The 24,765-nt window shown below is 37.0% G+C and overlaps 2 protein-coding genes across 5 annotated transcripts; one reads left to right on the top strand and one right to left on the bottom strand.

Annotated features, from left to right (window-relative positions):
• Window positions 1-328: 328 nt before the first annotated feature.
• LOC121735867 (ralA-binding protein 1) lies at window positions 329-23,412 on the bottom strand. 4 transcript variants are annotated; one of them, XM_042126840.1, is made up of 12 exons: window positions 23,401-23,412; window positions 18,466-18,472; window positions 16,364-16,475; window positions 15,839-15,974; window positions 12,644-12,863; window positions 9,853-10,117; window positions 5,110-5,219; window positions 4,659-4,810; window positions 3,557-3,737; window positions 2,852-2,976; window positions 1,879-2,062; window positions 329-1,592 (listed from the first exon to the last, which is right to left on the bottom strand). In XM_042126840.1, the coding sequence occupies exons 3-12, from the start codon at window positions 16,446-16,448 to the stop codon at window positions 648-650; spliced, it is 2,403 nt and encodes an 800-aa protein (XP_041982774.1). In that variant the 5' UTR covers window positions 16,449-16,475; window positions 18,466-18,472; window positions 23,401-23,412; the 3' UTR covers window positions 329-647. The 4 variants fall into 4 exon arrangements, with proteins under 4 accessions (XP_041982774.1, XP_041982773.1, XP_041982775.1 ...); XM_042126839.1 differs by lacking the exons at window positions 18,466-18,472; window positions 23,401-23,412 and having other exon boundaries at window positions 16,364-16,549; XM_042126841.1 differs by lacking the exons at window positions 18,466-18,472; window positions 23,401-23,412 and having other exon boundaries at window positions 12,644-12,860; window positions 16,364-16,549.
• On the top strand, window positions 16,926-24,343 carry LOC121735868 (golgin subfamily A member 5). The gene is made up of 8 exons (XM_042126843.1): window positions 16,926-17,452; window positions 17,719-17,877; window positions 18,236-18,449; window positions 18,770-19,045; window positions 19,189-19,381; window positions 20,405-20,668; window positions 21,699-21,854; window positions 24,184-24,343. Exons 1-8 carry the CDS (start codon window positions 17,083-17,085, stop codon window positions 24,262-24,264), a joined length of 1,713 nt encoding a protein of 570 aa, XP_041982777.1. The 5' UTR covers window positions 16,926-17,082; the 3' UTR covers window positions 24,265-24,343.
• Window positions 24,344-24,765: the final 422 nt, after the last annotated feature.

The following is a 24,765-nucleotide window of genomic DNA, read 5'->3' as shown; positions in this document are numbered from 1 at the left end:
TCGAGGCTAACTTGGCCTTACCCCGTACCTTTACATCGCTGAACCGATTTTGCTATAATTTGGTATGGATACTTAAGAGTCCCGGGAAAATACATGGGATACATTTTATTCCGAAAAAATGTATGGTTCCCGCCACAGATATAGATTAAGATCTATGTCTGTGGTTCCCGCGCTATCAACAAATTTTAGCGCATCGGCGTTGTGGACGTTATTTAGTTACTTATATTTAAATTAGGTTACTTATAACAAGGATGACAGAAAACTAAAAAATCACATACAGATCTTTAATATAATACATTGATTTATGATTATAATATAACATTTAACTTAATTTATAAATAACTTACTACATCAAGCAAGAATAAATTTTATCAAAGTGTTCAAACTGTGACTACCTTCAAATTCGGCACAGATAGAGTATTTAATGGTCGAATAATTGACAGAAATCATAAGAAATGTTAGTTTTTGTTACTCATAAAATTATACTGTTTATATTGTTTATTGCTGCCATTTTCTAAGTACTATGTAGATTATAAATGGCAAGAAAACCTATCCCACTGCTGGGCAAAGGCCTCCCTCAAGGTCTTCCATCTGTCTCGCTCCACTGTTTTAACAAAATTTATTCCTACTCGATTCTGATTAAACATTTAAGACGTAGATAATATTTCTTTCATGGCTAACTCTACTTTAAGATGTATGCAGGCGACTCGCTCTTGGAATATCTGGTTTATAAGGTTCAGTCTTTTCTGTTCTAGCATTGCATTCTCTTTCATCAACCTCTGTTTCAACTCCTGTTCCTCCTGTGGATTCATTTCTTTATATTCTTTGCTATTCTGTGCTCCCTCTTGTTTATTCTTTAATGCTAGGTAACTTCTTAGTTTGACGATTTCAAACTGTTCGGAATTAATTTTAGCTTGTAGTAAAGACTTCAGTTGCAAATATTCAGCATTCTCCAATTGTAGTCTTAGAACTTTGAGTTCTTTTTCTGTGAATTTTGGTTTATCTTTTATTTCCTCAAGTTTCGGTTCGCTTAAATCGTCTTCAAATTTGAAATCACTCTTGTCTTCGAATTTGAAGTCAACTTTGTCATCGAATTTAACGCCAAACGCCTCATTCTCTGCGTCAAACTTAGCTTCAAACGGTTCGAGTTTACTCTCGAATTTAGCGTCAAATGTTTCACTTTCATCGTCAAATTTAGCATCAAACTTTTCATTTTCGTCAAATTTAGCATCAAACTTTTCATTTTCGTCAAATTTAGCTTCAAACTTATCATTTTCGTCGAATTTAGCTTCAAACTTTTCAGTTTTGTCGAATTTAACTTCAAACTTTGCATCGTTTTCGAAGTTATCTTCGAACTCCACTGGGAATGTTGGTTCTGGTAATTTGGGAGACTCTTTTATTTCATCTTTCGGTAATTCCCCTGAGTCTGTGACGTCGGCAGACTTGGCTTCTTCTACTACTGCTGTCGTAGTTTCTTGCACGGAATTCTTCCTGAGAGCTGCCGGTTCATCATCCGCTTTCTCGTCAATTGACACCTGTTGTGACGGAGGTGCGTTTGGCTCCACCGACTTCTGCAGCGTACGCAGCTTCCTCTGTAAATAAAAGGTGAAATTTTAATGCTAAATTTAGTTACGTTAAAGACAATGTAGCGACATTAATTCTAATTCGATCAGTGTCTGCTCGCGTTCGGAAAAGAGCAACACTAGTGTCCAGAGACAACTGTAACTATAGACATTGCTGTTGTGAGTTGTCTACCGTCACTGTTACTTGTGGCCTCGGGCCGAGGCATAGGCAACAGTGACCATAGATAACAGTGGCTATAGACATTGCTGTTGTCTAGAGTTTGTCTATGGCCTCAACCCAAGACATAGACGGTACCTTGAGTTGCGTGACGATGCGCTGCGCCTCCCACAGGCGATGGTCGCTGGCGGGCGAGGTGAAGCCGGCGTGCATCTCCGCGTGTATCTGACTCAGTAGCGACTCCTGTTTCCGCAGCTCAGCGCTTAGTTCCGCCGCTGTCTCGGGAAAGTCGGCCGGAATGGACGGTAAAGGTGGTACGTATCTGAAAAAATGGTACCATAGTATAGCTTACGATATAAATTCGGCAGATTTTTGAAAAAAAAAACAATTTTAAATAGCTCTTTTGATGCTGCAAGTGTCCATGGGCGACGGAAGTTGCTTTCCATCAGGTGACCCGTTTGCTCGTTTGCCCCCTTATTTCAAAAAAAAAAATCTTCCCATAACAAATGACAAACAGGAAATTAAGTGTAAATTCACTGAGAGTGCAATGGAACAGATCCACCCGCTGTGCCACTTCGTTAAGAGTACGTAGTGCACGAACAAACGGGGAGTATTTGAGCAAGTTAGTCCTGCAGCATGGCACGTGCAGTAGTGGCGGGCGGCGGCGGCGCCACACGTACTGGTCGGGCACGCTGAGCGACACTTCCCCCAGCACGGCGGCGTCTCTCGTCCGGCCCCGCAGCACGCCGAACACGTACCGCGCCACCGACAGCTCCCTCCGCACCGCGAGCCTGTCGTATCCCACCATACCCAGCACGAATAGCGACGGATAGCTTAGAGGGTAGAACGGATAAACGCCGTACAGCCGCAGATATATGTAACGGAGGAATTTGTTTTGAATTCGCTCTAACATCAGGGAATATTTCTGTTCGTAAGGCGACCAGATCATCGCGCCGTATTCCATCATATTTTGTGGAATAATATCCATAAAATAGGCACAAAATGCACTGACAACGATTTTTGTCTCCCTCTATTGCTTTTTTTTGCCAAGTATCGGTGTGAAAACAGCTACAAGGTTAATATCTAGTTAGGCTATAATATTAAAACATACTTGGTCAGTTTTACATCGGGGAACAACTTGTCTGCTTTTGTGACGAAGTATGTGAGGAGGTTGAGTGACATATTGAGAGCGGAGCCCATCGCTGTAGCGATCGTGTTGATGTTCACGTGGTTGTACTGAAAAGAGAAAGACGATGTTAGAGAGAGATACAAAATAAAATTACTCGGCCCACAAGCAACTATATCAAGACGGTCCACCAGTTGGGATGCCACAATGCCACATACACAAACAAACACACACACATTGATACACACAAACACAGACACGTGAAACTTATGCGTTGCGGCCATGACAGTTGTGCGCACCCTGTCATTTCACAGATGTTTTTCCCTGTCATGCGGCCAACACACGCACGACCATGTTGTCACCACCAGCAACCGTAGCATGGCTACAGTAAAAATACGAAAGTGTAGATAAACAGCGAAGATAAACTGATTCTACTGTAGCCATCCTACGGGTGCAGATCCACGCACGAGCGACTACACGCATTACAGGAAAAAGGTTCTAGGTGCTTAGCTTGGGCTTGAGCAACAAGCTACTATTATACTACTACCTGCTCATTAGCGAGCGACGTCACATGACAGGATAAGCAATTCAACAAGCTGTTATTACCTGCGTCGCGCGCCTGCTCGCTCATGGCGGTCGCCTGCTCGAACTGGGCTCGTAGCTCGCACACTTGGCAGCAGCTGTCGTTACCTGCTCGTTAGCGACGACGGCTTCGAAGTGCCTCATCAGCCAGGCCAGCAAGCTGAGGTTGGGCGCGGGCAGCTTGCCCAGCAGCGCGGGGACCGCCGCGTCGCGCGCCTGCTCGCTCATGGCGGTCGCCTGCTCGAACTGGGCTTGTAGCTCGCACGTGAGGATGGAGTCCGGTAGCTCACTGGAACACACAATATTGGAAATTATTTTAACGAGAAGAAAAATACGCGAAGTCTGGCATATGTATGTTTTTTTATGATTGTGTTCGCATATCTTCGGAACCACAAGTCCGATTTAAGTGATTATTTTTTTGTTGTACTACTTACTAGATATTGTACAACTTAGTGAGTATTGCAAGTTTCATCAAAATCGGTTCACTAGTTTTTGAGCGACGGAATTTACTAAATAACGTACAATTTTGATGTCGGTTTTATCTTTTTAAAATACTATAATGTTTAAGTTAAGATACATTTCCATCTCACTCTATCTTACAATACTGACTTATATCTATCTCACCTGATGAAGTTCTTTAATATAGTCCAAGCTACAGGCACATCCAAATGGTAGGGAAAGGCGGCAGATCTATCCATCTCGCTCTATGTTACAGCATTGCCTATCTACTGTTTCGCTCACCTGATGAAGTTCTTCAATATAGTCCAAGCTACAGGCACATCCAATGGTAGGGGAAGGCGGGGGATCTATCCATCTCGCTCTATCTTACAACAACGCCTATCTACTGTCTCGCTCACCTGATGAAGTTCTTCAATACAGTCCAAGGTACCTGCACATCCCAATGGTAGGGGAAGGCGGCAGATCTATCCATCTCGCTCTATCTTACATCATTGCCTATCTACTGTCTCACTCACCTGATGAAGTTCTTCAATATAATCCAAGCTACCGGCACATCCTAATGGTAGGGGAAGGCGGGGGATCTATCCATCTCGCTCTATCTTACAGCATTGCCTATCTACTGTCTCACTCACCTGATGAAGTTCTTCAATATAGTCCAAGCTACACCGGAAAATCCCAATGGTAGGGGAAGGCGGAGGATCTATCCATCTCGCTCTGTTTTACAGCATTGCCTATCTACTGTCTCACTCACCTAATGAAGTTCTTCAATATAGTCCAAGCTACGGGCACGTCCCAATGGTAGGGGAAGGCGGGAGATCTGTCCATGTACAGCTTGCGTAGCTGCTGCAGCTTGATCTTGTCCGGCTCCGTGCGGTATATTTGGTTGGATTTCAGACCGTTTGCCTGTGATAGAAATGAAATAATAATTTTAGTGCTATGGAATTTATCTACAGAATAAAAATACGTTTTGCACTCCCGCGGGGACTGCCGTGCAAAGCATAGCAATAACTAGTCTACACGCTTACGTCTAGTCGCATGCACACAAACACCGCGCCGAAGTCTACTGAACTGAAACGACGTGATGTACGGCAACGTCGCGCCCAGTTGTTGTTAGGTTTTTTCGTTACGGAATTTTTTGATTTGGTATATGTATATTGCTGCCCCCTCCCTCGGTACGCCCATGCTCATCTGATAGTACATACCTGTAGGAAATCTATGCTGTCCCTGACTATGAGCGGCAGGCCGGCGTCGTCGTGGCATCGCGAGCGTTCCACGCTCTGGTGCAGCGGGACTCCGAATATGGGCAGCGCAACTAGAATAATATTTTTTTTAATGGATAAACTTCTGTCCAAAACAATATTAATCAGTTATACAATGTGTCCCGACACCGGTGTCCGATCCCTTAATGTCATGATCTATGGCATATTTTATCGACAAATAGGCTGTCAAATTTTTTCTCTCTCTCACGGTTGTAAAATGGCAGCCATTTTAGTTTTTTCCAGGCTTTCACACTAATCTGACTACCGGTCAGATTAGTGTGAAAGCTTCTCATGTAAATATCCTATGAAGATAAAAAAGGTCTCATTTGATAGCTAAACTTGTGGACTACGCTTAGGGGGGTATTACATTATCATATATATTGGATCCGAGATCATTGAGTCAATTGACTCAATGACTCAATGATATTGGATAATGTAATATAGACATATGATTCATTTCTTCCGTCAAAGTCAGATAGTTTTGAAGTTATAACGATTTTCCTATGAAGTATTAGTCAGATTAGTATGAAGTCAGCGAAAAATTTTTTTTTCAAAAGTTAGAAAAAAAAATTGAACTCATGATTTATGGCATATTTAAGTGACAAATTAGCTTTCAAATATTTTTTTTCTCCAACTTTTGAAAAAAAAAAATTTCTCTGGTTCATACTAATCTGACCTATACTTCATAGGAAAATCGTTATAACTTCGAAACTATCTGACTTAGAGCATTGAAGTAAAGAATTTATTTAAGATGAAAACCTCTTCTATTTTTTTTTAATAAAAAAGAACCAGTTTAATGTGCTAGATTTTTCACAAAAAGCTATTAATTAAAAAATGCACAATTTTTTTTCTTAAACTTTGGTTTTTCTATGTTTGATTTCACGAAATTTATAACATATTGCCTGTGTAAGCGTAGTCCACAAGTTTAGCTATCAAATGAGACCTTTTTTTATCTTCATAGGATATTTACATGAGAAGTAGTGGTCAGGTTAGTGTGAAAGCCCGAGAAAAACTAAAATGGCTGCCATTTTACAATTGTGAGAGAAAGAAAAAATTTGAGAGCTAATTTGTCGATAAAATATGCCATAGATCATGACATTAAAAGATCGGACACCGGTGTCGGGACACATTGTATATGTAATTATACAGGTATGTAATAAAACATAAAGTTAATATACCTAGCGGAATAGAGCAACAATATCGAGCTGTCAAATGTAACCAAAATTGGTTTTCATCTGTGTGAAAAATATGTGTACGTATACACTTACACAAGCATGATTGAACATGAATTCAATGAGATTAAATTGTCAACGTGCGGCACGTGCCGACTGGACGTCAAAAGAAGAGTGCTGCTGTCATGTATCACACGTCTCTTTTTACCACGCAGTGTTACTGATAGTGACATCTCTCTTGCTCAGGCCTTTGTTTCTCTATTCCGCTAGGTATATTAACTTTATGTAATAAAACAAAGTGATTATACTTTAGAGTCTTGTGTGTAATAAAAATCGATTGAATTCCATAAAATAAGAAGCCTTTTTTTGGGTTTGTGACTTTGGGAACTCCTAAAAAAGATTTGTACTATGCTATTATTTTAGTTATTATATAATGTTGATTCCTCAATAAAAGCAAAACCCCGCTGTCGAGAGGCGCCTAAACGCGTCAGCAAAAGTTGAGAGGCTTGTTATTGCTGTGTCAACACTCAACAGTTATTTCTGTATAGCCAGGGGCTGTCTTTTTTTATGAAATAGAGGGCAAACGGGTCACCTGATGGAAAGCAACTTCCGTCGCCCATGGACACTCGCAGCATCAGAAGAGCTGCAAGTGCGTTGCCGGCCTTTTAAGAGGAATAGGGTAATAAGAGGGAATAGGTTAGGCAAGGGAATAAGGGAGGATAGGGAAGGAAATAGGGGAGGGTAGGGAAGGGGGAAAGGGTAGGGGATTGGGCTTAAGATTGACCTGATAGTATTATCATCATCTTTATCATCATTTCAATTTTTAGAGTTATTATTTGACATGTACATGATTAGCTGTCATTGTCTACATCATAATATACAGGTTGTTAGGTTTAACACCGTTATCCTTAAAACCATCAAGTGAGCCCGTCAAAATGATCAACTTTTTCTATGAGAACAATGCTGGGAACTCAAAAAAAAAAAGTCTTCATTGACGAGCTCATTTGATGGTTTTAAGGATAACGGTGTTAAACCTAACACCCTGTATATCCATACTAATATTATAAATGCGAAAGTGTGTATGTCTGTCTGTCTCTCTGCTTTTTGTCTATTACCTCTTCACGCCCAAACAGCTGAACCAATAGAGATACTTCGAATCCCGGAAATGGACATCTACGATACTTTTTATCCCGGAAAAATCTATCGTACTACGTATGTACTACAATTACAGCATTATAATGATTATGAATAGTCAACTTTAATATTTTTATTTTCAGGTCAACATGATTTTAATTTGAAACAAAGTATATTTACTAATGTTACATAATTATAACAGTTCCAATGTAAATCTAACGTAAGCAATTGCCAATTAGTTAAGTGGGCCACTCTATTAATTACAGCTGTAAGTTAATTAGATTAGGGCACTATATGTAAGGTATGTCGATTTTGATAAAATATTGTTTGTTATCGTACCAATGCGGGATATTTGAAGTGGGAATTAAATGATTTGGAAGTGCAGCGTTTGGAAAAGATAATGATTATTGATATTGTTATGCATAATGATGTAATATTTCTGTTTATTTGCTATTTTGTTTATAGTGTTTTGGACAGGCAAATATAATATGTCAACTTATGTTTCTTTGTGCCATCATATCGCCAAATTTACTGATATATAAATTTTTATTTATGATTTCAATGGTTCTAGGGCTCAAATATTAACATCGAAACTTCTGATACAAAATGTTATGTTTGTAGTTATGATTTCAATGGTTCTAGCCTACTAGGGCTAAAATAACATAACAAATAAAGTTTTGCCGTCGTTGTCGATTTAGTTAATTATCTCTTTTATATTTCTTTCTGCCGCACTCAGAATGGAACATTATTTACTTAATTGTAATTAATTCAAAATTTTGACATAAGCCCCATATATTATCTGTCAAACTCTTCATTAAATTCAAGGTTAATCGTAATTAAATGTCTCTGAGTACGGCGGTTTTTCATTTTTCTAAGATTTAGATTTTAGAATGAGAAACAAAATCTTTACAATCAAAATTCTATGTAGACTTTCTATTTTTCTACGTACATATAAAGAAATAAGAATCTATCAAATATAATCTATAAAAGAGACTGCATTTCTTAACATACTTTACGTTCACACAAAAACGCGAAGGTAGATAAGATTACGCGAAACAAATCGTCCAAGAGTGCCTCTTTTAAAACAATTTCAAGAAAAAAATTCAATAAATGAACGATTATCTGAACGAATGATTGAACGATTAATCGAATGAACGATAAACTGAATGAGCCTTACCGCCTATTTGGAATCCATAAATAAAAGGATTGGTACAACACATTTTTGATGCACTACTTGACTAATTACCTTGAGTTTTGTCACTTGTACTGATAACTAGATGTTTTTACCACGCATTTTAAAAAGTTTATAAATTCGCGCTAGCAGATAAGGGAAAATAACTCTTGGGCTATTAAAATAAGTGTCATTTCTGATTGATGGTAGAATGAAAGGTAGAGCACCGCCTAGAATCCATACAAACATTTTTCATGCCGAAAAATATTGTTATCTAGACGAATCTTCTTTAAAATAATACATGCTAAATCCAGCTAAGATAATAGGAAATATCTAAGCAACGTTTCTCCGCGAATATCTACATTCTACAGGTGTAACAACTGTCCCAAGTATATGGGACTCTGTATAGAGTTCACTACAAAAGTGTTTTTTTTATTATTACATTGAGGATTTACACATAAAACATAAATAGAAGACAAGGTAACTTTTTTTAGGCTTCAGCGCTGCTATTTGAACTCTATAGGAGGGACTTTATGGTTCGAAAGTGAAAACATGTCACACCTACACATTTAGAGAACATGTTGGCCCAGATTTTAAAGAAAAACTTATAGTTTGACGAATCTATTTGTGTGTGTGTGTGTGTGTGTGTGTGTGTGTGTGTGTGTGTGTGTGTGTGTGTGTGTGTGTGTGTGTGTGTGTGTGTGTGTGTGTGTTTCCAGGACATATTAGTAACCAAACGGGTAGACCAATTTTGATGAAGTTTTTTTGTTTGAGAGCTTACACGACCGAGACTGGCCTTAGAAAAAGTTCATCATCTGTCCCTTCAGTGCTAAAAAATTTGGGCTTTATTAATTTAGTTTTTTTGGGGTTTTCTAATTCGTAAATTTATTACCTCATTGTAATATCATCATCTGTTACGTAGCTTATACAAACAATATTATGAAGTAATATTAACCTATTAACCTACTGTATAATATAATAAGACGTGCGAATTCGCTAACAATTTGCGACGAGGTTTATTTACATTGTTTGTTCTGCAAATTTTATATAAACCTGCTTCAAAAAGTTGAGAGAGATCAAACAAAAAAACAGGAAATCCCAATAAGACTTCTTACAGACACGGCACTTCAGTGGCTGGTTCAGTTTTTTTTACGCATGTCTGTCATGTCAGTAAGCGCTCTAAAGAATAAAAAGGAAGTGTGTACCAACCTCCTAATGTGAAGATCTCCTCAAATGGTACTCCAGAAGTGACGGTAGATGGCACTTTTGTCAATTTCTTCTCCTTCTTGTCTTTATCTTTTTCCTTCACTTTCTCTTTGTCCTTTTCCTTAACCTTCTCCTTCTCTTTCTCCTTTACTTTTTCCTTGTCTTTTTCTTTCACCTTTTCCTTGTCCTTTTCTTTAGTTTTGTCCTTTTTGTCATCTTTTAATTTTTCTTTGGACTCGAGTTTGAATTTAGCTTTCTCTTCTTTCTCCTGTTATAAAGGTGTTATTTAAATTTTTTTACAACAAAAAATAATAATAATAAACGTGTCACAAATTACGATCAAATATCGAGGTAGCACTTAAATCTCAAACTTCATTAACATAATAATTTATGTTTAAAAATGGTAAAATTACAGATTCAACAACGTAAATATAATTCTATATTCAAACTTTTGAAACAAGAACACGAGAACAGAATATATTAAGTTGCAATAAAAAAAAACAACAGTAGGTCACAAAAATCGTGGGTGCGAACCTTCGTGAATACGCTGCGCAGGTGATGCATGCCGCGATTTGAACACAACTGAAGTCTGAATACAGTCTGTTGTTTATCACAAGGCCAATACATAATACCTCAAATTATGTGACCAACGCGCCGTGAAAGAAAACACTGCAAATTAGTTGCAGGTATAAAAGTAGGTTTGCGGTTTGAAAACATCTAAGTAGTTTTTTTCCAAAGTCTAGAAATTGTTTTCTGTAAGTACCTACTACATACTATAGTATAGTATAGTAATAAGTTGCATATTATAATATGCAACTTTATGCAGATGTTAAAGAAGACTTAAGTCTTCGATCTATTCACGATCAAATACGCTGTTTTTATGAAAAAAAAAAATAAGTTACTATTAAAACTCTGAGTCTAGGTTTTCAGTATTATTTCATAATAGTTTGTGCGTAAGAGTATTAAATATCCACACATCCATACAACCATACACCCAAACAAACTTTCGCCTTTATAATATTAGTAGAGACAACATTTATTATGGAAATTATGGATTCTATTTTCGCGCGAAAATTAGTAGGTACCTATGTCATTCCCTGAGGTCTACATAATAAATTCTGTTCATTTCATTAAAATTAGTTTAGTAGATTCAAAGCCAATTCAATTGAGATGTATATACGAAACTTTTTTCTTTGTAATACTAAAATTATAAGTTAAAAAACACACAAAGACCCATTGTTATACTACCGTTCATAAAAAAAAATATATGATAATATGTTTATATGTATGTAACACAAGAGTTAAAATAGACTCAAATCTGAGAAAGTGCGCATTATTCTTATGAAGTCAATGTTTGATAGTTATCAATTTATCATTGATAACATTTTAACAATCATGATGAATAATCTGTAAATGATTTAGTTCTTCATGGATCTAGGTCAGAGTAAATGCAGTGAACCATGCACGTTCTGAATTAAAATCACTGACGGTGCACAAATTAAAATATATATAACTAGATGACGCCCGCAACTCCGTTGCGCCAAAATTAGTTTATCGCGCGAGAACCGTACATTTTTTCGAGATAAAAAGTATCCTATGTCCTTGGTCCTCGTCCTCGGGACTCAAGGTATATTCATACCAAATTTCAGCAAAATCGGTTCAGCGGTTTGGGCGTGAAGTGGTAACAGACAGACAGGATCGAGACTCGAGTTTGTCAAGCGATAATTAAAAAAAATCTTTACTTAATATTATAAACCTGAAGAGTATGTTTGCTAGAACGCGCTAATCTCAGGAACTACAGGTCCGATTTAAAAACTTATTTCAGTGTTAGATAGCTCATTTATCGAGTAAGGCTATAGGCTATATCTCTATCTTAGCGTGATAATTCACGCTAAGATTAATACGACCGAAGAAACTCAGGAAAATGTGGGGAAAACGGGGGAAATATTAGGAAGGGTTTATCTCACGAACTACTGGCGTAATTTTTATGGCAATATTTGGCACAGATATAGAGTAGACCACGTGAAGAGAGTAGGGGACTAAGCTATTTTTTATGGGAAAATGTACGGTTTCCGTACCCCCCCAAACGGGATTAAATAGGGGTTGAAAGTTTGTATGAAACTTTGTTAATTTTAAACCGATCAGGCTGAGACTTTGATACCTAATTAATAATAATACTTCTTAACGCGAGCGAAGCCGCGGGAAAAAGCTAGTTAATACAATAATCCTAATATGCAACTAATGTTAATAGAACTACTTCAAGCAAACATTTTAAATTTAGATGTGACAGCTTCTTCAATGGAGTGATTATAGTTATACTGTGTAGATGTCCTGATAGGGATTTACAAGGTAAATAAAGTAAACTGACAGAAGCGAACCATATAACATTTTCTATTGTCAGTGTATTTTGATATAGACAATTAGACAATAATAAAATAATATTCAGTACTACATGAGCATAAAAGTGCCAATCTAACATTTAATTAATATCTCAATGTTAGTTAAATACATGAACATGAAAATTGTAAGTAAACAAATTCAGAAGTAGGTACACACAACCCACATCTATGTGACTTATAACACAGATCAAATTTATACCACGCCACATCTTGCATTATATTAGAAGGTTTAAAAAACAAAACAAAAAAAAAAACTATATTTTCATAATATGATACTACAAAAAAAAAATCAAGCCAAGAACATATTTTGTATTTTCCCTACATCTTGGATTCTTAATATATCTAGGTAGAATAAAAATATATATAGCAATGAAGTTAAAAATGACATGACTTACCTTATCTTTTTCTCTTAGTTTCTCTCTCTTTTCTTTCTCTTTTTTTTCCTTCTCTCTTTCTTTTTCCCTCTCCTTTTCCTTCTTTTTCTCTTTCTCAGTCAACTCCTTTTGCTTTACTGCTTCTTCTAGCACCTTTTCCTTGTCTCTTGACTTTTCCCTTTTTTCTTTACTCTTAGTTGGAAATTTAAATGACTTGGTCTTCTTTGATTTTGATGGACTTCTTAAAAGACATTAGGAATAAGTATTCAATAATATTGTTACAGCTAACTATAATGGTCTAGAATCGATGGTTCTATCATTACAGAGCAAAAAATAAAGTTTAAAAAACTAAAACCCGACTACTAAAACACGCTCTAAAAAGTACGAAACAAGAAAACAGTTTATAGGGATATGGAAATGTTTAAAGGATAGCCGTGGTCTTATAATAGCTAGTATTATATTAATATAATAAAGGGCATACATACGATCACGGCTATCCTTTAAACATTTCCATATCCCTATAAACTGTTTTCTTGTTTCGTACTTTTTAGAGCGTGTTTTAGTAGTCGGGTTTTAGTTTTTTAAACTTTATTTTTATTTCAATTATTTTGGGGCTAAGATTCACTCGATCTTAAACTATCCAACTCCTCAAATGATCGAGGATCATGAGGATGTTTAACAATTTATTTGGTTCTGTTTCACTAGGTACCTGTTGCCCGCGACTTAGTCCGCATTAGCATAGTATAATAATTTTAAAGGAGATGGATACTTTTTTTCCAAAAAAAGTGTACTTATGTTTAGTTTAGGGTACAATTATTTCACTTTTAATTTATAACCTTGTTTCTAAAAAAGGAGGATCAAAATTCAACATTAACGACGCTATAACACTTCCACGAGGGAGGGGGGTTTGGGGGGCCCCCCAAGTTCCAGCCAAGCCCTCCATATAGGTAATTAAATGTAGTCAAAAAGTGTATGTTTAGTTTAGGGTACAATTATTTCACTTTTAATTATTTATAACCTTGTTTCTAAAAAAGGAGAATCAAAACTCAACATTAACGACACGATAACACTTCTACGAGGGAGGGGGGGTTTGGGGGGACGCAGCCCCCCCAAGTTCCAGCCAAGCTATATGGAAGATATAGGTAATTAAATGATAGTCAAAAAGTGTATGTTTAGTTTAGGGTACAATTATTTCACTTAATTATTTATAACCTTGTTTCTAAAAAAGGAGAATCAAGACTCAACATTAACGACGCGATAACACTTCCACGAGGCAGGGGGGGCTGCGCTCCTCCAAGTTCCGGCCGAAGCCTAAGACCTTCATATAGGTAATTAAATGATAGTCAAAAAGTGTATGTTTAGTTTAGGGTACAATTATTTCACTTTTAATTATTTATAACCTTGTTTCTAAAAAGGGGAATCAAAACTCAACATTAACGACGCGATAACACTCTCACGGGCTGGGCCCCCCCCCAAGTTCCGGCCGAAGCCCAAGCCCAATAGGTAATTAAATAATAGTCAAAAAGTGTGTTTAGTTTAGGGTAGCAGCCCCTCCCAAGTTCCGGCTGAAGGACAAACCCTCCATATAATTAAATGATAGTCAAAAAGTGTGTATTTAGTTTAGGGTAGCAGCCCCCCCAAGTTCCGGCTGCGGGCCAAGCATGTGGAGGACATGGTAATTAATTAATGATACTCAAAAAGTGTATGTTTAGCTTAGGGTACAATAATTTCACTTTAATTTATAACTTCGTTCCTATCAAAACTCAACACTGACGACGCGACAACATTTCCAGGTGGGGGAGGTTTGGTACAGGCCAGAGGCGAAGCCCCCCACACCATTTTGATATAAGCAACATTTACCTCCGACCCCCCCCCCTCTCCTACCCCCCCCCCCCTCTATCCTCCTCTTCCTATTCCCAGCCCCCCTCCGATCCCGATTTTATTATAATATGTATTTGTATAGATATTGTATTGAAGTGATTTATGAATTCTAGCAATTATCAGGTGATTTCTCGTAAGCCCGTGAGAAATTGATAATAATGTTTACATATTTGAAATGTGCTAATAAAGCTCTTTCTTTTGATACCCCACACGACATTGTCAGGAAAAATATATTTTTTTGTTCTTTACTTTCAGTCCCCTAGATGGTGCTACAGTCAATTTAACATGATGTCATGTAGCCTATGACCAGCGGACAGTCAAGAGGCTTCTAACGACACCTCATTTGTCCAAATGCGTTAAGTAGTTTTAAAGTTACGAGGGAACAGATGAACATCCATATCCACATACATACATACATACATACATACATACATACAGGCCAAAATCATAACCCTCCTTTTTGCTTCGCCGTAGTCGGGTAAAAATAGGCCAGAATTCTTAGTAGGGTCCCGTTTTTATCCTTTGGGTACGGAATCCTAACAACTAATTCATAGTGTACTTAGATGTGTGTTTGTACACTTTAAAGGCTCTGAACAATTAATATTATTTTACCAACAAGTAGTAGTTATTATGCTTAGTTTTACATAAGGCTACTACACTTTACACCTATATTATGATTTAATTGTATGTGCAAGTTTGTTATTATAATTTGACATGCAAATATACCGAACAGATTTCAATCCTATTTAGCAAGGTTTAGGTTCTGTGTTAACACCTAAGAGTTGTATGTAGGTATACTATGAGTATGGAAAGTACAATGTTACTGTGGGATGTATTATCTGTAAAACAATTATTACAGTTACTAACAACATAACAACCCAGTGGTTTTGCCCATAGTACTTAATGGATCCATAGATAAAAGTTAATAAAGCAATAAAGCACAAATCAGAGTACTATAGCCTTTTGTACTCTTTACTCAATAGTTACTAGGTTCTGTATAATAACTATGGACGCTTCACACCATGTCAGTCTGGCCCCGTGCTAAGTACCTGAAGGACTTGTGTTACATGTACCAGACAACAGAAATATATATAATACTTTTATACTATAAAAATAAGATTTTTATTATATCATACACATATTTAATACACACCCAGACCCGGGAACATTGAAAACTTTTTGTTCCGTCGGCGGGATTCAAACCCGCAACCCCCGGCTTGAGCTGCCACACACTCAATCACTTGAGCCACAGAGGTCGTCACTCTATGTCAATGTTTTTTTGGTGCAGTAAAAAAATTTCATTCATTCATTTATTTATATAAGAAATATACTGACTTTGTGTCTGTGTCCTCTTCTGGTGAACTTTCCCCTTCTAGTGCGGCATAGCCTCTATCTTTCTTTTCTTTTTTATCCTTGCGTTGTCCCAACAAACCTTTCTTACTAGGTTTTTCGTGTTCCCCTCCGTCGCTGACTTAAATAAAGAATATAAAGAGGTTTACATAAATACAAAAACATTTTTTAAATTGAAATATGAGCCAAAAAGGCCAAAGAAATCACGTTTGTTGTATGGGAGCCCCCTGTTTCTTGAGATACAGCTTGGAGACAGACAGACAGACAGACAGACAGACAGACAGACAGACAGACAGACAGACAGACAGACAGACAGATGGACTCAGTAATGGGGTCCCGTTTTTACCCTTTGGGTAGGGAACCCTAAAAGTGACGAACAGTGTAAACATTATAATTATGTACAATATGTAGTATGTGGAGTCTAAGCAAGCAGTAAATAAATATAAATAAATTGAATTTGAAACAAAAATAAATGTAAACAAAAAAGTGTTTTTTTGTCACAGAACTTACAGTCGCTTTCATTGCTTTTACGACCAGCCTCTGAGGCATAGAGCCCTGGAAAATCTTTTTCCACGTCTGGACTTTCAAAATCCATGTTTAGTATTTAGAATATTGATGAAATTTGATAAATTTTACAATTTTAAATTTACAAAGCAAATTGTAGGTACATAAATTAGCGAAATGCGAAATTGTTGATTGTCAAAACTCAAAACTCAAATGTCAGTTGTCTCTTGTCAATTAACTTTCCTTCTTTGCTTCCTCTGGTCTTTTATAAAAACCCATTATAGACCATTCGATATAGAAATAATAAAAAAATGTTTCCAGATCTACTAAGCTTAAAGCTCTACACCTATTCACGTTTGTCGTTTCATTTTCGTTTTAAAATCGTCTTTGCTAAAAAATATCACAAAAGCTGGTTAACTGGATATTTTTCAAGTTATAAAGTTAATATTACATCTAAATACTTTACCTTACTTTGTTTTGAGAGAAAAAAAAATCCTTGTTTACGTGTAAATGTCAAAATATGTCAAAATCAGTTGTCAATTGTCATCATTTTTGAAATTCTGTATTTTTCCAGCGATAAATTCAAAATTAATTTTGTATTTATTATAATGAAACGATGATAAAGCTATATTTATTTTTAAATATCTAATAAAATATTAATGTTAGTGAGAGAAAGTTAGATGCAAGAATTTGCATTTCGTACATTCCTCACAAAATTTCCATAGATGTCATGGTTTTCGGATCTCGCAGGCAAGGCCGAGAGCCTGCTTAACAATATCGATGAGCAGACTGGCGTAGCTCTGCGGAATGCTTCCACTTCAAAAAAGAAACATGATTCTACCAAAAAATCCGACCATGTTTGGACACCAAAAAAAAAGTCGCCTCCACATATTCGAAAGGCTACTCTGCCCGATCCTTCACGCTCTACACAAACACCTACAAACCCTGTATCCAGAAAACCAGTCACAGGCGCACAACCCAAAACAAATGGGCAGAAAAATTCATCACCTACCCGGATGTCTGGTAGCTTTTATAATTCTTTAAAGGTTGTGGAAAATGTCGTCACAAAAAACCAATCCACCTTACGGAAAAGGCGTAAGTGCATTTATAGTATACATTTACAATATAAAACAGAGTAACTCCGCCATTTCTTTAAGATCAAACTTCCTTAACAAGTATGTATATGGCTAATTGTAGCTATATAAGCTATATAATAGAGTAGACCGTCTACTGTCCATTATTTAAATATAAAAGATTACTAAACAGTTAAAATTCTCAATCAACATTAAAAAAATACTTTCACTGTACAAGATGTTATAAGAATATGTTATTTGAAACATGTCTCGTTTTGCATTTTACAGGAAACAGTTTACCGAGCAGCACAGAATCATACAATAAAAAGGACTTGGTGTATGATATAAAAAACTTGGAAGTGGAAAATACAATGTTAAAGAATGAGATAAATGTTATAAACAGTCAAGTTTCAGAATTCATTACAAGATTACAGAAAACTGAAGACGGTAAAATTACACAAATAATATTGCTTAGATCTTCTAAAAAATGTATTGTATTAATCAGTTTTTATTAATTTTTTTCTAAATGTAGACAAAGTTCAGCAGTAGCCGCATACTGACCAAGCGAGCATCCTCGCGAGGCAGCCTCAGACATTTGCTGCAGTATGCATGCTGGGTGAGGCGGCCTTGGTCTCTTAGGTTTTCTAATCCGAGGCTGACTCGCGCGGCATGGCCGAGTCACCGTAAGGCTTAGCCAGCATTGACGCTCAGTTTAACTTACAATAGCACATAATTTTGGTTAAATTTTAATTTTTGTTCTTAGGTCAGAAAAGGTTTCATAATCAATTGTGTTTTATTGTTTTAGAACTCAGTATAGCACAAAATAAATTAGCTAGCAGTGAAAAACTGAATAATATGTTTAAAAACACCAAAGAAAACCTTGATACACAGTTAGAAGATTTTAAAGAGCAGTTGAGTCAGAAAAATGCTTTAGAAATCTCAAAATATAAGGAGCACTCCCAAGAGTTGGAAATTGAAGTTAATTTAATGGGTAATAAAAACAAAAATTTGTTGGAAAGGTAAGTTATTATTTTCAACAATAGTCTGTGCTATCCACAGATATAGATCAAGATAGATAATCGGAATTTTTAAAATGCCTAAATGCCTAAAAGTGCCGTATTGAGCTGTAGAAATTCAAATAGAAATGTTGGCCTACATAATGGACATGTTTCTTATCATCGGTAGGTACATCACAGTAGATAGGAAAAAGTGGCACGCTCGTTTTCATATAAATGGAGCAATATGCGGTATCTATCTTGATCTATGTCTGTGGTGATATCTTAATATGCCTATTTTTCTCTTCTTATAAATCTAAATAAATCAATTGATTCTTTTTAAGGATACATTATTTGGAAGAGGAAATAAACACCAAAGATAGCCATATTAATAAAATGGAAAAAGAGTTGAGACATGCACAAACAAAAGTAGCAGAATTAGAAGGTTCCATAAACAAAATTAGAAATGAGAGTCTGAGTTTGGAGAAGGATTGGGAATCCTATAAGTTGAGGGTAAAGAACATGTTGTATGCTAAAGACGGTGAGATTAAAGCCTTGAGAGATGGAACCAACCTTAACGAAGATACTAAACAGTTGATGGTGCAGGTTGAATCTTTAAGGTATTTTTTTTAATATACAACAAATGGATGTTAGGAGTCAGGAGAGTAATAAAGCAGTTTGTAATAATTTTATTGTAAATGCGAAAAAGTCTGCCTATTAACCCATCAACACCCAAGCATTCATTTGACATGCATTCTATTAGGGAAGAGAAAGAAGATCTAACGACACTGCTGTCTAAGTCCAAAGCCGAGCAGGAGCAGACCAGGTCCTACATAGCCCAAGTGGAAGAGATGAGAGCGGCTTCGGAGAGGCTGGCTGTGGCACTCCGGGAGGCGGTGCAGGAGGAGAGAATGTCCAGGAATAGTGCGGAGAGACGGTGTGAAGAGTTGAGTAAGGTGAGCATAGAGTAAACTGATTGTCCACTTGCAATAATTTGATTCACAGTTAACTAGGGCCAGCAATGCACCGGCAGCTTCTAATGTTGCGAGTGTCCATGAGCGACGGTAGTTTCTTTACATCAGGTGACCCTTTTGCTCGTTTGCCCCCTTATTTTATAAAAAAAGCATGTGCTTAAGTATCATACCCTTTCTCTCATGGAATCCTAAGACCGAGAGGAACAATATTTAACTCTGGGTTAACTTTAATCCGGACTGCCGCAATTCACAAGTAGCTAGACCTATTTGCGCCAGTCTGGTTGATACTATTGTTCACAAACACAAATAAAACTTAAAAGGAATAAGACTGGATCAGTAGATTCTGAATTTTTAGATTCCACTAACACATTAAGATTGTTTATAATTGCTATGCGCGGTGTACGCCCGCGTACACCGCGGTAATCGCATATTTTCCCGCGATAAATTAATATCCTATCCTTTCCCTATGGTGTACTTTGTGTCTATGCCTTTCATAAATTGGTCCAATACTCGTCCTTTCGATAAAAACAAACTTTTTTTTCTCTGTAACTAGACGTTCCGCGCGGCTTCGCCCGCGTAAATTAGATATTTCACAGACAAATTAGTCCACAAAAAATAGCCTATGATCCTTCACGTGGTATACTTCTTATCTGTGCCAAATAATATCAAAATTGCTCCAGTAGTTCGTGAGATTCATTCTTCTTTTAAATAATTACTCCGGTTGTTCCTCTATTTCTTCGCTCCTATTAGTCTTAGCGTGATAAATTAACATAGCCTATAGCCTTCCTCGACAAATCTATCTATCACTGAAAGAATTTTCCAAATCGGACTAGTAGTTCCTGAGATAAGCGCGTTCAAACAAACAAACAAACAAACTCTTCCGCTTTATAATATTAGTACTTATAGATTCCCAAAGTACACCACTTTATGTCTATATGCCTTTCATAAATTGGTCCAATACTAGTCTTTTTAAATGAGTATTAATTTAAAACATATTTTTTTCAGGAGCTCCAATCAGTCAAAATGCATATGGGTCAAACCATACAGAATCTAAGGTTGGAGCTACAAGATAAGGACGACGAGATAAATCTACTGCGAGAGACAACTTCGAATGTGGATTCTGCCAGCCCTAGCGCGCTGAACGTAGCCGACTATGACGTCACAAACAAGATCCAGTGTCTGACTGAACAGTTAATACAGAAACAAGGAAAAATCGACTCGCTATTAGCCGATAATAACATACTGAGGATACAGCTTGCGAAGTTGGAGGTTGGTGATGATTATTTTAGTGGTACTATCGGAGAAGTTGATTTATAAGCTAAGACTGACACCGTCCGTTGCGCAAAAAAAAGTTTATTCGGCAGGGACCATTCATTTTTCCGGAATAGTAACTATCCTTTGTTTATTCCTTTGACTCAAATTTCAGCAATAGGATTAGCGGTTTAAGCCCCAATTTCACCAACGACCGTTAAAGTTAACGCTCGAATTAGTATCACGTTACCTCTTTCGTTTTTCTTATGAATGAAAGAGAAGACATGACATTTTAACAAGCTGTTAACACTAACAGACGTTGGTGAAATTGGGGCTAAGTGTCAAGAGGTTACAGACAGACAGACAGGCTTTCGCATTTATAATATTAGTATGGACGGTAGACCTACGTAATTTGGGCAGGCTATGACCGATCGTGACTAAGGGCCAATCCACATGTACCACAACCACACGACAACCACAACCACATCACGTGGTCGGGCGTATATTTCGTATTGTAAATGAACTGGACTATTCACACGTACCACATTTTGCAGTCGTCGTCTACCACTTGTGTGATACCGACCACATCGCAACCACAACGCTGCGTCGATGCAACGAAAGTGCGCGCACACTGCCCGCGCTCTTTCCCCCCTCCGTTTCATTGACTTTCGTACGTAACCACATCGCAACCACTGGCGACAACGCAACCTCGTCGACATGTTGTCGGTACCACAACGCAACTATAAAAAGCTGCAGCGACACCATTCACACGTATTACCACTGCTTGACGGCATTTTGTCGTTGCGATGTGGTGTGGTTGTGGTACGTGTGGGTTGGTCCTAACGTTCGCTGTCTAACATAACACCACAAAGTTAGTTTATTGCGCGGGAGCCGGAATAAAAAGTATACCTTGTTATGTCCCGGGACTCGAAGTATCTCCATAACAAATTTCAGCAAAATCGGGCCAGCGATTTGGGCGTGAAGAGGTAACAGACAGACAGACGCACTTTCGCATTTATAATGTTCATGATTTCTGTCCTTTTTGCAGTCGAAATACAAGAGCGAGGTATCACGCGCCAAGACGTCGCACAGCGTAGTGAACTTACACGACGACGTGCGGCGAAGGAATATTTCTGTGTCTGCTCGGATAGGACTCATGATCAGGCGGTACCCGGTGTTCAGGACTTTCATCATGTGTTATGTGGTGAGTCAAGTTTTAAATAATAATATTAATATCTATGGACGCTTCACACCACGTCAGTCTGGCCCCGTGCTAAGTACCTGAAGGACTTGTGTTACGGGTACCAGACAACGGAAATATATTTAATACTTTTATACTATACATAATATATTTAAGGTTTTTATTATATAATACACATTACACATATTTAATAGTAATACACATCCATGACACAGGAACTTTTAAAATTTTTTTTGTTCCATCGGCGGGATTCGAATTCGCGACCCCCGGCTTGAGCTACCTACCTAGCCTACTAACTAAGCCACAGAGGTCGTCAAAATGCTGGATTTTAAAATACTTTAGGTTTTCGCCCAGGTAGCACAAAATTGCTGAGTAGCGTCTGTGGGCACGTTTTTTACATCGCCATTTGCTATGAAAAATTGATATCTGGGGGCACGGGAGTGCCCCCGCCAAGATGAGCCAAGCGAAGCGCGCAACCACCTACCTTTTCTCGAAACGTTTCGTCGTATTTTTGAACCCTCGTAACTTTGGTTTGAATAATGCCAGATAGTTGAATTTTTTAATATATAGTGACATGGGTAAAGTTATTAAATGCGCAAAGTTTGAATATCGTAGCTATTATACTTTAGATTTTATAGGTGTCTAAAAACCCACAATTTGGTCACTGACTCACCGATCATCAAAACTGTTAGGGTACTTCCTGAAGTCTTAGAAAGCTGAGATTTGGTATGTAACATGATATTAGTACTAAAACAACAAAAAAATTATCAAACACAACTTAACCTTTATCCGTACCGTTACAAAGCAAAATTAGGCAAAAAAATTGTGTTTTTTGTATGGGAGCCCCCTTATTTTATTTTTTATTTTAATATTATTATTAAATATTAAAGTAGACATATAACTAAGGACTTTGAGAAAAATTCAAGTACCTGTTGTCATTATTGATATAGAGCAAAAGAGGCCAAACAAATCACGTTTGTTGTATGGGAATACCGTAACGAATGATAAATGGCCAGGCCACCGATTTTAACTAATGTGTAGAGTTTTTAGATTCTCCTCGTGGGGCTGACACATTATAATATTATTATCAAATATTTTGCCGCGCTTTAGTGTAAAATTAAGATTTTTAGATTTATGGCTGAGTATGTAAGGTTAGAAACTTGGCTCTACATGAGATCTCACTACATTTTGACACGACGAACTATAATATTATTATGTTCTCATCTTGGCAACATTTTTACATGAAAATGTTTTTGGTGGGATATAAGCTTCTACTCAAGCTCTATATGACCAAATTGAGCACACTTTATATAGCAAATTATTACTATATAGAAACGATGTAAGTAGCTTTGCTAAGAAGTTTTTGTCATTTAGGTCGCTTTCACGTTACCAAAAAACATAGATAATAAAAATCTGAAATATCACACGACTATAAATATAATATGGCGACTACAGAATTAAATGATTTTTAAAACATTGACGTATTACATATATTTTATTAAAATTTTTACTCGCCATAATATGAGCCTAATTTTATATGCAAATTAAGTTTTACTGTTAATGATATGATGAATTATAAGTAAATTTTTAATGCGCTTCTAATTTTCGATGGTTTCATAAATTGTATTAATAATTAAAACATTTTTTTTTAATATTTTATTTTTTATTTGTCACGAAAAGCTGAAATTAAGTTTCCTAAAAGTCTAAATACCTATTCGGTTAACAAAAACCACTGTTAAAAACAAGTTATTATTAGGCGTAACCGACATTAAACGTAAAAATCGATAATTCATAAAATAAGAATGTCAAAAAATATGCGACTTAAATTGCAAAAAGTGACGATTACTACTATATACGAAGCTAATTCGAGACTGAAAACGATGTAGTTCGCTTTTTTTAGATCTGTAAGATACCTCTAAATTGCTATTGGTAATGAAATAAGCAAAAATTTTGACAGATTGCACTCCAAAACCAATTAAAAGTCTACACCAGGTCTTCAAATATGCTTCAAGGCAGTAACGTTACGATATTTTACCGCTCTGCGGTGGGAGACTTGAGATTGGTGAGACAGCAATACATTTTCAAATACCTATTTTCAATTTCTCTCGCCCTTGGTGTATCCTCTTAATACCCCGCTCACGGAAAAATCACAAGTTCAGAAACCGACTAAGAGAGTCGGACCTGCGCGATCTTCAAGTCACAGAGTGGCCAGAAACGGCGCAAGACCGCGACAAGTAGCGCAAACTCGATGTCGGAGGCCAAGATCCACTTTGGGTCACTGAGCCATCGTAGTAAGTAAGAACTTATGCTTAATTTACTTGTTTTGTTCCAGATTGGCCTTCATCTGTGGGTGATGACAGTGTTGTTCACAAGCACGCCTCAAGATTACGTTCCGAGAGCGACCAAACTGTAAACCTTTACAAGTATTAAAACGATAAAAAAACTTTCGTATAGATCATCATAAAGTTAATATAGGTACCTATAGGAATAGAGCAACAATCTCGAGCTGTCAAACGTAACCGAAATTGGTTTCATCTGTGTGTAAAAATATGTGTACCTACTACACACTTACACAAGCATGATTGAACACGAATTCTATGAGATTAAATTGTCAACGTGCGGCACGTGCCGACTGGACGTCAGAAAAAGAGTGCTGCTGTCATGTATCACACGTCTCTTTTTACCACGCAGTGTTACCGAATACCGATAGTGACATCTCTCTTGCTCAGGCCTTTGTTTCTCTATTCCGCTAGGTATATTAACTTTATGATCTATAACAACTAATAAGTTATTCCAAATTTATTTTCTTGTCGTTGAATTGTGTATTTTGGACAGCAAAATTTTTTGTTTTCCCTTCCGCCATAGCGTAAGACATGTAAAAATGTATCATATTACCATTCCATGTATATTGTAT

The sequence above is a fragment of the Aricia agestis genome, chromosome 18 (genome assembly GCF_905147365.1).
Source record: "Aricia agestis chromosome 18, ilAriAges1.1, whole genome shotgun sequence".
NCBI lineage: Eukaryota > Metazoa > Arthropoda > Insecta > Lepidoptera > Lycaenidae > Aricia > Aricia agestis.
The sequence above is the reverse complement of the archived record's forward strand: the minus strand, read 5'-3'. Positions and strand labels throughout refer to the sequence as shown.